This window comes from Panicum hallii, chromosome 1 (assembly GCF_002211085.1).
Source record: "Panicum hallii strain FIL2 chromosome 1, PHallii_v3.1, whole genome shotgun sequence".
Taxonomy (NCBI): domain Eukaryota; kingdom Viridiplantae; phylum Streptophyta; class Magnoliopsida; order Poales; family Poaceae; genus Panicum; species Panicum hallii.
In genome coordinates, this window is record NC_038042.1 from 7,857,516 (window position 1) to 7,870,735 (window position 13,220).

The 13,220-nt window shown below is 44.2% G+C and overlaps 1 protein-coding gene across 1 annotated transcript; it reads left to right on the forward strand.

Moving 5' to 3' along the window:
- The first annotated feature begins 5,519 nt into the window (after positions 1 to 5,519).
- Positions 5,520 to 6,194, forward strand: LOC112895406 (RING-H2 finger protein ATL3-like). Its single transcript, XM_025963358.1, has one exon. It carries the CDS (start codon positions 5,520 to 5,522, stop codon positions 6,192 to 6,194), a length of 675 nt encoding a protein of 224 aa, XP_025819143.1.
- Positions 6,195 to 13,220: the final 7,026 nt, after the last annotated feature.

Genomic DNA, 13,220 nt, shown 5'->3' on the forward strand with positions numbered 1-13,220 from the left:
ACCTCTATTGACATGGCCCGTGCTTCAATTTGGGGCCAGCAATAAGGCACCAACCGCCAAGAGCTTTTATTTCACTATACTATTTCTATATGAGGGTGGATCGATTCTTTCTGCCAAAGATTGTTTTGCACCCCTAGATCTTTCAATTCCTATCGTGTTTCAAAACTTTCAATTTCTTATATCTTGTCACTGTGAAGCAAAAAATATACATGCTGACATAGAAATAAATTAGATTATAGAGTTGTATCTCTTGTTACATGGGGATACCTATAGAAAATTAAAATATGATCTTGCTACTAAATTTGATGTGGACTCTTTATTTAACTATTTTGCTTCCCAATTCATATAAAATTTAGTTGTTAATTTCCTTGTTTATTTAAATTTTGAATATATAAGTATATTTATTAGTCATATTCGATATGTATTTTTAGGTTAGTCTAAATCGTTAGATCTTCATAAAATCCAACGGTGTATCTATTTATTGTCGTATTTGATATGGACTCTTTTTTACTATAGACCGTTGGATCTTCATAAAATCCGACGATGTATATTCTTCTCTTTTACTTATTAACGTGGAAATTTCTAGATCCTTTCGGCGAACATGGTGGCTTATTTTAGCACTATTGTATTAAGATAATAGATAGATAGATGAGAAATATTTTTCCACAAAAATCTAGTGATACTACTTTCGATCGAGAAATAAATCTCAGTAGCATTTTTAACGCGAGGGACTCTAGAGGTTGGTGAGTTTTGACGGCATGCTTTCCTTTTTTAGAACAACTCAAATACTCACAACGCACGCAGACTCACCCCCTATAAACGCACGTACATAAATCCTACCCTATGAGCATCTTCGAAGACTGAGCCGAAAAATCTTCAAAATTGACGAAATCACTACAGGCGTCTCGCTGTCGACATGAACGTCGCCTACCACTGAAAGCACAATATCGTTAAATTCTAAAATACTCGCTCGCACGAGGAGTCGAATCTAGAACCATAGGTGCTACTGAGGCTCTCGTAACCGCTGGACTGCACGTCCTTTCACAACGGCATGCTTTCTAGGTGGCGATGATTATTACTTGCTGCAAAAGTCAATTAGCTGGAAGGTGATCATCTTTTGGCATTGTTGCGCTAGCAATTAGGGGAGGTTAGTTGTCTAGTGGAGGAAGTTTCCAAAGCCAGGGGAACGTTTCTCTTTAGGAAGAAGCTAAAGAAAAGCCGGGCCAGCTTGTAGTGGCCTATAAAGAAAAGGCACTCATCAGGGACTTTATTAGTACAAGAGGTCACAGAAGAGAAGTTGTTCAGGCCAAAACCTAGACATAGGACAAGCACATAGCTGTACTGTAGTTAACTACTAGTTAGTAGCTTCTTAAATCACGAGGAACGGTGAAGCACGCGAGTTACTTATTACAGCGAGCAGTTTAGATGCTTCACTTAGAGCATATTTTTTAAGATAAAGGACAAGCCGGCCTCTATATTCACATGGTTGATATATACAACCAATTTAGAGCACATTAGAGAGAAGATCTTGTCTCTGATTTGTCTCTGCATGTAAATCCAAATATGACTTGCATGCTCATCGGCTGGAGAGAGAAGGCGAGGGAAGATACTGCAGAAACCTCAAACGAACTGAAAAACACGAGCGAGCCAGATTTGGGTTTAGCTAGACTCCCATATGCTCCGAAGTTAGAATGAGGGAATTCTACTCTTCCGGAGGTCACGCTACGGATGGATCTTCATGTTCCCCTTCTGATCTAAATAGCCCTGGCACGCAGATGCAGGAGCCCAATGCAAGCACCCAACCCGCAGACCACTGACAGGCGATTTCTTCCATGCGCCCTGAGGTGATCGTTCGTGTGCGGCCGCCACGAGAAGCCAGTTGAAGCCCCAACGAGGGCACCCATCTTATCTTACTGCTCCATCCGTACTAAATTATTAGGTATTTTAACCTTTTTACGTTATGCATCTAAATATATTATATCTACATGCATAGAAAAATCTATATATCTAAAAAATCGAAACGATTAACAATTTAGAATCGAGAGAGTATTACTAATTGAAGGCTTCTTTTTAAGCTTTCAGATGAAGTCACGTAGAATCCTAGGTGGACACTCTAAAAAATAGAGAAATTCTAAAAATTCTCATAAAAATTCAGAAACATCCGGTCATCAATCCAACAACTCTAATCATAATAATTATTTGATATGTTATCTTTTCTAATAAATTATCCACCTATGCCATTATGAAAATAGACTAAAATAACCCCCTAAATATTTATCTAAATTACCCACCTCTGCCATTATAAAAAAAATCTAAAGTAACCCTCTCATCTTCATGTAAATTACCCACCTATGCCATTATAAAAATAATGCAAATAACTCCCTAAATTTGTATATAAATTATCCAATTATGTCATTATTAAAAGTTAAAGTAACCCTAAAACTGAATCTAAATTATTTAATTATAACAAAACTAGCACAGTGTCCGTGCGTTAGTACGAGTAATATAAATTTTAACCGAACCTATATGAGACCACCAAGTTTTTGCTTTTTCAGTCCTTACAAACTGTGTTGTGACCGCGTGAGGCATTGATGTCCAGATTCAGATTGTGATTCTGATTGATTTGTCTAGGTTCCGATTAGATTTGCAAATGATTTGTCCAGGTTCCAACTAGGATTCATGGTTGAAAGTCCAAAGAATCATTGCTTACTTAAATTACTATTTCTATCATTATTAATACATTATTTATGTTATTGTTTTTATAAAAATACTACCCATGATATGTGTTACCATGTATTCATGCATGATGGAAGATATAAAAATATCAATCCACAAATAAATAGTTCAATTAGATATATATCAAACACACATGAAGGTGTGATGCAAAATAAAATCTACTGCAACTAGATAATGATAAATATGTATTTTAGAGTATATGTTAGAATATTTAATAGATAAAAGAGAACGTGAGATAGATAATTATAAATATTAACTATAAATCTTATTTTATATTAATTCTAATTAGCTCGTGCGGGAGCGCGGGTTGATAGGATAGTCTTACTATTACTAATTGGAAACTCCTTTTGAAGCCTACAGTTGAACCCACCTAGATCCTAGGTGGACACTTAAAAAAATAGAAAAATCCTAGAAATTCTTACAAAAATCAGAAATATCCAGTCATCAATCCGACAACTCTAATCATGTTAGTCATTAGATCTGTTATCTTTTCTAATAAATTGCACCTTTACCATTATAAAAATAGACTAAAGTAACCCCTAAACATGTATCTACATTATCCACCTGTGTTATTATAAAAAAATCTAAAGTAAATCCTAATATTTATATAAATTACCCACCTATGCCATTATAAAAGTAATACAAATAACCTTCTAAATTTATATATAAATTATCCAATTATATTATTATTAAAATTTAAAATAACTTTTAAAACTAAATCTAAATTACATAATTATAACAAAACTAGCGCAATATCCGACCACCAACTTTGTGTGTGTATTGGAGATTCTATTCTTCGGCGACGCGATGCGGAAGTCTAGGCACGCAGCTGGTCAGGAGCATGACCTGCCATAATCGTGCATGCTGTCGTTGGCCACGACTGAAACCTAGCTCATCGCCCAATAAGATGCTCCAGTACAGCACGTCAGCACCCCAGTAGTCAACTCCACTGCCAAGGTAGAGAGGTTTGTCCTGTCGATCCTCCCTGCTTGTGACTACGTACGATCTGCACACAAGGATCGTTTCCTCTCTCTGTCTCTGGGAAGAGGGCACTTTGACCGCGCTGTAGTTCCTCTCGTCGTCTGTACGATAGTATAACAGTTCGTTCGTCGCCACGGACGCCAAGGCATGAATCTCCCAGCGCTCCTAGCATGGCATGTTCGTGGTCCAACCTGCAACATTGTGACCTTGGGAAGCGAGGCACCCAAGAATACGGGTTCGAGACTGGAAATTGCAATTGCAACGAAGTCCTAACTCCCAACATCCGGAATGCTGGGGGCGTTGCTGCCAAAATGATGGCACGCATCGAGTATCAATCAAGTACTGCCGAGTGCCGAGTGCCGAGTGAGTATTACTCACATCAGCACGTTCCAGCTTTTTCTAGGGAGGGGGGAGGGGACATATCCCCACCAAGGGCCTGTTTAGTTCCTACCGCAAAAACGCAAAAAAGCTGTAAACGCAAAGATGCTAAAGAAATCTTGCTAATTTGAAGTACTAAATGAAGTCTATTTGCAAAACCTTTTGCATGGATGGGTTGTAAATCGCGAGACGAATCTAATGAGCCTACTTAATCCATGTTTTGCAACAGTGATGCTACAGTAATCATCCGGTAATTATTGCTTAATCATGGATTAATTAGCATCATTAGATTCGTCTCGTGATTTACAACCCATCCATGCAAAAAGTTTTGCAAATAGACTTCATTTAGTACTTCAAATTAGCAAGATTCCTTTGCTACAGTGAAATTTTGCGTTTTTGCATTTTGATCTAAACAGGCCCCAAATTTTAGGACGGAAATAATTTTCTTATTTTTTAAAGAAACAAGTCAACAGTAGTAAAAGAACAATAGGCTATTTCTATAAATCCCTATACTGCATGCAGTCTCATCATAGGCAGCAATTCTACTTCAATCTTTTTTTTAGCTCACATATTACTCAACCTAACACATTCAGCAATCTCACAACTACAGGGGTGACATGCTGGGTGGAATGTGCATGCATTTTTTTAAAAGAAATTATCCCGTCAATGAGAAGGTGTACATTGTGACTGCGACCCATATGGAATGAAATCCGCAGGTACCCGCGAGTAAAATCGCCGTCCCTACCAATCAGTCCACCTGCGTTTCATTTGTGCATTTGTGACGACAACAAGATGTTTGTATTTATGACTCTTGTTGCCCGAAATTTTATAGGATTATTTAGTCATATAAATGCATTCAACATAAATAATTCAAGATGTTTGTCTAATGCATAAATACGATGGACTTCTACCAAAATTTCAGAGAGGAAGAGATTCATGCATTTGAAGTAGCCCAGTGTTTTGTTGTATAGGGTTATAGTACTAATAACCAATACAAGGCTGAACAATTGATGGTCCATAGGTTATTTAATGCAACAAACATTGTGATAGTAGCTACTTTGCATTGTTCATTAAAAACAAAACAAAGTGAGTGAGAGAAAGGGTATACAATTCCAAAACGATGATACATGTCATGAAATGAAACATTCTAAACACAGACAAGAGGGAGAACAAGAACTAACACGCAGAAGGTCATCGTTTCCATCTCCACAAAAACCCCAACTATGCACGCGTCGTGCTCCCATCTTTACAAGGACGGAAACTTAGATGCGCTACATCCAAGCCGCCCAATTGTTTACCGCGAGCGCCATTGATACGGGGTATCTATATCCGTCGTCCGTCCGTCCGTACGAGCTGCGTTTTCGTCGTCCGTACCAGCAAAGCTGCCGCCGCGCCCCGAGCTCGATCGGCTGCGGCGCGCGGGCATGTCGGCCGACGACGAGCCGTATACCTGCTACCGGTGGAGCCGCGACTTCCTCGTCGCGCACGCCGTCTTCGCGAGCGGCCTCGTCACGGCGCCGGTGGCCGTCCTCCTCCTCGTCCACCGCCCGCGCTCGGGCCGCGCCATCTTCTTCGCGGCGTTCGCCGCCTTCTGCACCACCAGCAGCCTCGTCCTGTGCCTCCACTTCTACGCCGAGCTGAGGCGCCCGCCCTGGCCGCGCTGGCGCTCCCCGGCGGCGGCGTCCGGACGCTGGCGGCAGCAGCAACAGCAGCAACAGGACGGTGAGTCCGTCGTCGTCGGGCGCGAAACGACGGCGCGGGAGACGTCGCATGCCCTCCGCCACCCGGAACAGCCGGTGACGCGCCACGCGGAGGTGCAGACCGCCCTAGCCTCCGGCCGCATCCCGAGCTACGAGCACCAGCTGGCCGACGACGGCGGCGACGTGGCCGAGGACTGCGCGGTGTGCCTCGGCGGGGTGGAGGAGGGGGAGACGGTGCGGCGGCTGCCGGCGTGCCAGCACGTGTTCCACAAGGGGTGCATCGACCCGTGGCTGCGCGCGCACGCCACGTGCCCGGTCTGCCGTTCCGGCGTGCTCCCGAGGCCCGAACGGCCGGTGGAGGTCGTGGTGGTGGAACACTTGGAGCTGTTCGTGAGATGACGTCGGTCTTTGCCCCGCCGCGCATTATCTTCTCGGGCCGGCCTGGTCATCACGGCTTGTGGGTCGGGCCGGTTCCAAGGCCGAGCTAGCAGCCCCGTGTGAATTTAGGGGCTGTTTGCAGTGCCGCCTAACCCGCCACGGCGTGCCTAACTTGTGGCGCTCAAAACGGCCGCCACACCTGCGGCGGAAAAAGTGTGGCGTGCCGTGGCGGGTTAGGCGGCACTCCAAACAGCCCCTTAGCGTGTCTGTGGGCTGTGGCAGTTGGGCACAGTGGCCGTGGCTTAATTTTTACTGCACGGGAATTGTAAGTAGCCATGAGGAGTGCAAGGTAGTTTAGAATTGCATACTGCCACATGTGCAACCGAGCCAAATGTTTAGTGAGGAAGTTTTGTTAAGCGGCCAACTAAATTTATTTAGTGACACTACTACAGATACCTCTATCCCCAACAGCCTATCCCGCCGGTTTGTACGTTACTGGCGGTGATGTAAGCATGACCGCCGGGTTGTATTACGAACAAATGGTGATAAGATTGATAGCCATTACCATCGGATCGTATTACAACCTGGCGGTGATGTGCATCGACACTCTATTATTTCTCTCTCTCTCCCACTTCTCTCCTCATTATTCCTTCCTGGCCCTTCTCTCCCCCCATCTCTCCTCCTTTCCCATCGCCATCTCCCACACACGCCGCTCCCTTTCCCTACCCCTCCCCTCCTTTCCCCAGCCAGCTCCCACGCCGCCTCCCCTCCCTCCCCCTGCCCCCTCCACTCCTTTCCCGCTGCCACCTCCCACGCCACCCCTCCCTTCCCGATGCCTCCCTTCTCTACGGCGACGGCGCGGAGTGAGATCTGCGGCGTGTGGCGGCTCGAACTTGCAGTGGAGGCATGGAGCGGAGCATGACGCGGTGGGCAGCGGTTCCTACAACGGGCAGCGGTTCCTGCGGCGGCACGGCTTTGCGGCGGGCAGCGGCGGCGTGGGGCCTGTAGTGGGCGGGGGTGCGGAGCAGGGCCCGGGGCTGCGGCACGCTGTAGCAACGTGGGGCAGGCGCTGCGGCTGCCTATTTTTTCTTTTTTTTTGTTTTGAAAAAGGGTATCACCGCTGGCTGCAGACCCAGTAGTTGCAGACCCGGTGGTGATAGCCTGACCCATCACCATCGATTTAAATCCAACAGGATCCAAATCGGGGGTGATGGATCTTAGGAACCGGCGGTGATGTAGGTATGTGTAGTAGTATGAGGAAGTGATGTAGCCCAATGTTTTGATGTATGATGTATGCAATTGCAATAACCAATACAAGGCTGAACGATATGTAACTGTAGATGGTTGAGAGAATATTTTAATACAATGAACACTGTCATAGCTTCTTCATATATTGTTAACTAGAAACAATCGAGAGAGCAAAGGTATACAATAGAGAACTTTATCCCGCGACAAGGGCACGATAGAGCGAGTGTGCATCCCTTCCATTTGCTGACAGTAGAGAAGGCCGTTGCCGCCAAGTAAGAGCACGGGAGTATTTGGCGCTGCTCTCCTCGCCCGGACCTAAATCTTGGGAGGGAGGTTGGACCGGCGGTGGAGTGGAAAGGCCACAGGTTTTAGGTTGTAGGTTGACCATGGACGGAGTCAAGACGAGGTATCTTGTTGCCAATAGGTTAGGGTAGTACGGGGTTGAGACAGTGGCAGCAGGTGGCGGGCGGGTAGCACAGTGAGGTGGCACCCTCGCCGCTGGCCGCGAGCGGAGGCAGACATGGTGGAGTTACGAAACTATAAGGTTGGTGCGACCAAAGGTCCAATGCATGATCAGGCCCGGTGAACAGAGGTCAGACGTGGGTTTCACGCGCCGGTCAATAGGTGAAAGTTGCCTGCCTTAGTGCATGGACCTAGGACAGACATCTTTTTCATGAACATGCCTGAGCACATATTTCATTAAGTAATACGACCAGTACAGACCTTAATAGACAGATGCTATTAAGGTGGATACAATTAAGGTGGATACAAATCACCACCAAGCAAGTAGCAGACAACCCCAACAACAAACAAGAAAAGCAAGAACAACAGGGGGGAGAAAACTGCCACAAACCCTCAAAGCTAGACACTAACCCACAACTGAACCTGCAGAAGGAACTACAACGTCAAGGGTGCAAAAAACCACAACACAGCAAGGGTGGCAAAGCATCCACCCAACCGGCCATGGCGGCAAAGCATCCGTCCGAAGCGATCACCAACAAACACGACGATGGTGGCAATACATCCACCAGGGTAGAACGACGGCAAAGCATCCGCCAGCGAAGAGGGGTGGCAAAGCATCCACCAGATGATGACCAACGCAACCCAGACGATGCAGACGAGACAGAGCGAAGGCAGGCGTAGAAGCGGGAGCACTTTGAGGAGATCGGACGACCACCACCAGCAGAGCTTCCAAGACGATGCCTCAAGGGAGGGATCGACGCCACAGGCGCCATCATCGTCCGACCAACTTGGTCAGGGCTTTCGTCTGGAGCGCTCATCGAAGATGAGGGAAGAGGTGGAAATGATGACGCCTTCAAGAAGGTGAACGGCGCCCGAGGGCGTCGCCGTCATCGGCCCGCAAGCAGACCCATGGCTTTCACCTTGAAAGTGCATCTAGACCCCTAGTGGGTTTTAGCGAATAGAATGACATCGCGATTAAATAATGATCTTGTTGAGTATATGAGCAGGAATTGATTGTTATATCAATGGAATATTTATGATGAAAGATATTGAAAATAAAGATAAAAGACTCAATGACAAGACGTGTGACTAAGCTGTGATTAAAGTGACAATATTGACAAGCAATGAATACTATATGGATTGGGTTACGTGTTTGATGATAACTATTTATTATTATATCTAAATGAAGTTTGTTGACAAAGTCATAGCACTAGAAGAGAATTTCTTATGAAGAAATGGACAATCTATTAATAGAAGATATAAGTTGTAAAGAATTATGAAGAATGGATTTTATTGATGATTAAATTATGATACAAACCTATATGGAACTCTATATGATGCAAGGATGAAGAGATAGAATTCAGAATAGTGTTTCAAGAGATTAAGCTTGGCGAAAGGCAATTGTTTTGTGCCGAGGTACCAACTCTAGGCTGAAGAAACTTTCTTTGGATTCAACTTGAAGGATCTTGATCATATGTGGTGTTCATATTAGCAAGTATCAATCTTTTTAGAATCTTATTGTGAAGATGGTGGTTTGAACTAGAAGTGGATTTTATTTAAAAATAATGGTTCAAGTCACTAGCTCAAAGAAGTTGTGCTCAAGTTATAGAAATCAAGTTGGATGCACTTCTCAGATTGAGAATGATCAAGGCACGACATGGTACACTTTTGAGAAATTTAAATGGTTGAAATATAATCTATCTTTGATCTTGAGTATAAGTGTGCCGTACTATCAAGAGGGATGCATCATATTGTGTTTTGGTTTAGTCTCAGTGCTCAAATAACCCAAGTAATTTGAGAGAGATACAAAAGCCTCAAGTACACATTGGGTGGAATTAACAGGGGTAGCCCGAAAGTTCCGGGTTTTGCATACGTGGCACTAACGGCTAGTAGGTTTGAAAACCCGGAAGTTCCGGGTACAAGAATCCGAAAGTTCTGGGTTCTAACTGTCACATAACGGCTAGTTTTTTGGATCCAGCTATTTATACCTTTAAGCCCCCTCCTTGGTGGGCTGCTGTTCTAGGCATTCTTATGCTGCTTGCTGGTCGTCATAAGAAAGCTTGGTAGCCTTGTTGAGCTCTCCCCAACCTCTCTTTGTTAGATTGTGTGATTCTTGCAATATGTTTGAGTTGGGTTTGAGAGAGTGAAAGCTTGAGAGCACTAGAGATCACTGGAGAGCACAGGAAACCTTAAGCACTTGAGCTTGGCTAAAATTGTGTGTTTCGCATTTGTTATTCTTGGAGCTTTAGCTCCTAAATGGCTAGGTGTTGCTTGGAGAGCACCCAATTGTATGGGCTGTCATGGGAAGTTTGTAAGGGTTGGTTTCCATCTCCACAAGGGAAGGGATGCTCTAAAAACAAAACAACGTGAAAGTATTTTAGAGAAACTAGAAAGTGGTGAAATTTTTACTGGAAAAGGTATTCATCAAGAAACTAACCTTGCTAGACCTGGTGACACAAGATGGGGTTCTCATTATTTAACCTTGATTCGTTTAGAAACTATGTGGGAATCAATATTACATGTTCTTGCCATTGTGCATGAAGATGGTCGTATAACGACACAAGCAGCAGGATTGATAGAAAAAATGGAGACTTTCAAATTTGCTTTCATTCTAAAATTGATGTTGAAGGTGCTTGCAGTCACAAATGAGCTTTCATAAATATTGCAAAGAAAGAATGTCGATATTGTTATTGCTATGGAGTTACTTGATGTTGTTAAAGCTAGAATGGCTATGACGAGGACAGACAGTGGATGGGAGTCATTCTTTGAAGATTTGAAGCTTTTTTTGCTGAAAAGCATATTCCTGTGGTAGATATGTATGCAGAAGTACCCATTAGAGGTCGATCAAGGCGAGATGGATTCAGAGTGACAAACCTTCATTACTACCGTACCGAGATATTTTTTGTTGTTCTTGACAAAATCAATACAGAGTTATGCCATCGATTTAGTGAGGTTTCAAGTGAGTTGCTAGTTAATTTTTCTTGCCTGGATCCAAAGAACTCCTTTTGCATGTTCAATTTAGATAAGCTTGTTAAGCTTGGTGAGTTATATGATCAAGATTTCACAATTGTTGATCGTGCAATATTAAGAGAGCAACTCGAGACATATATTGTCCATGTCAGATTGCATTTTGCTTTTAGTACTTGTGAAGATATTGCATCTCTTGCTATTAAGATGGTTCAAACCGGGAAGCATGTTGTCTTTCCTTTAGTCTACAAGCTAATTGAGTTGGCCTTGTTATTACCGGTGTCAACAGCAAGTGTTGAGAGATCATTTTCAGCTATGAATATCATTAAGAGAGAATTGCGCAACAAAATTGAAGATGATTGGATGAATGATCTAATGGTTTGCTATACTGAGAAAGAGATCTTCAAATCTCTTGATGATGAGATAATTATTCGACGATTTCAGCGTCTCAAAACTAGAAGGATGCAATTGCCTCGGTCATCGAGAACTTAGCGGTATGTTTTTTTTTTATTCATATAGTTTTCTTCTTTGAACTTATGTATTGATATGTAGCTTAAATTCTATATGGCATTGCTTTATGATCTTGTTTAATTTTATGGTACCGTCTTCTTCGCCCCACCTGGATTCTCGTCGTTCGCCACTGCCGACGACCGTGTCTCGATATACACGCCATGGAACCGAGCACGGAATTCGACGACCCCGTGTTCCCATGTGTCGGTGAAGGTAAGGAGCCCGCTCACGTTGAAGGCGCCTCGCCGCTGAGCTTGAACCTCCGTGACCCTGAACGACGCGAGGGGAGCAATTCAGGCCGGCGTAGCCTCCACGGAACGGGAACATGGGAGCCTGGCCGGCGTCCTGGCTCCAGTCGCCATCCGTGAAGGACAGGTGGCGGATCAGGGCGCCGGCACGGTCGGCCTCGACGCTGAGCTCCTCGGCTGACGAGGAAAGCAGGGACTGGCAGTGCCGCGTGACTTCGGCGAAGCGGCGGCTGTAGTCAGGAGCGACGGGCGAGCCTGACGACGGCGTCCTCGGATGCCGCGACGGGAGCGCCGACGTGGCGACAGGGAGGCATGTCTGCAGGACCAACGCGAGAATCTGCAAGAAGCTGATGACGATCTTGGCGGCGCCCATCGCCATGGCCTGCAGGAAACTTCAGCATTATTCAGTAGGGAAATTGCCAGAGGTGATCAAGAACACGCACGCAGATCAACAGCAATTTTGAAGTTGTCACGGAGGTGAAGATGGGATACGCTCGACTCACCTTCAGGCTTCAGTGTTCTGATACGGGCCGGCTCCCAGTTCTGGTAATGACCGCGCGCATGACTCTTCAGGGGATCGCTTGTCTTCAAACCTGACGGTAGCTGCGGTGGTGGTTGTGGTGGGGGAGGGACGGAGGGCGGCGGCGCGCCGGAATTCTTCAGAAATGCGTAACGGCCGACAGTTGGGGGATGGATTTAGTACACTTGCACATCTCAGAGGATGTACGGAGTCGATAGTTGATTCTTGATCGAGGAACCTGCCCCGCCCACATGTGTTGATGTGGCTCTGCATCTCCAGGATCAAATAGAACTCCGATAAAAAGAGACCTGGCCAATGGATCATGTGCCAACTTGATCGATAGATCATGGACGCAAAAGGACAGCTAGTTTCTAAATGTATATGATCGATCGCCAGATAGCAGGCGGTTGGCTATTCACTAGAGACAAATGCTAGAGTATTCTTTTGAGTAAAATGCACCGTCGGCCCTCGAGCTTGGTTCAAGGTGTCATCCTGATCCCCAAAATTTCAATATGCGTAAGATCATCAAACTTGCTAATCGTATTATGTAAAGTCTAAATCATTATTTTCAAGTTATAAAGTGAAAGTGATCAACTTATATGAAGCTTACACGTTGGTCCAAATTTTATTTTTGAAATTTTCTTCTCAACTCTTATATTTTCAAAATAAATTCAAATTTTGTTTCAGAACTTTATGCTGAATATTTTCTTTGCCAATATTTCCTCCAAAATTTATCTTTTTTATTTTCTATCTTTTACAAATTTCATCATATAAGTTTCTTATTTTATAATTTTTCTATACAGATCTTTTGTATTTGAATAGATTTGTACAAGTAAATTGGTATGAATTATTTTATGCATATGTAATTTTTTATATAAGAATTTGAATGTGCATTTTAAATGTTTAGGGACCGGAACGACACCTCGTGGCAAGTTTAAGGGCCGGCGATGCATTTTACTCTTTTTGGGGGACACAGAGTGTGAGAGTGTTGCACATCTCAAAAGCAATCACATCGTTCAGGAAAAAATAGTAGTGTGTCGATCGGGGCCATCTACAGGTAATGCATGCAGCAAGTATGGTTTAGAATGTTGT

Bases quoted from the DNA above. Each gene is read 5' to 3' on its own strand.
- LOC112895406 (XM_025963358.1), top strand. From the start codon at position 5,520: ATGTCGGCCGACGACGAGCCGTATACCTGCTACCGGTGGAGCCGCGAC.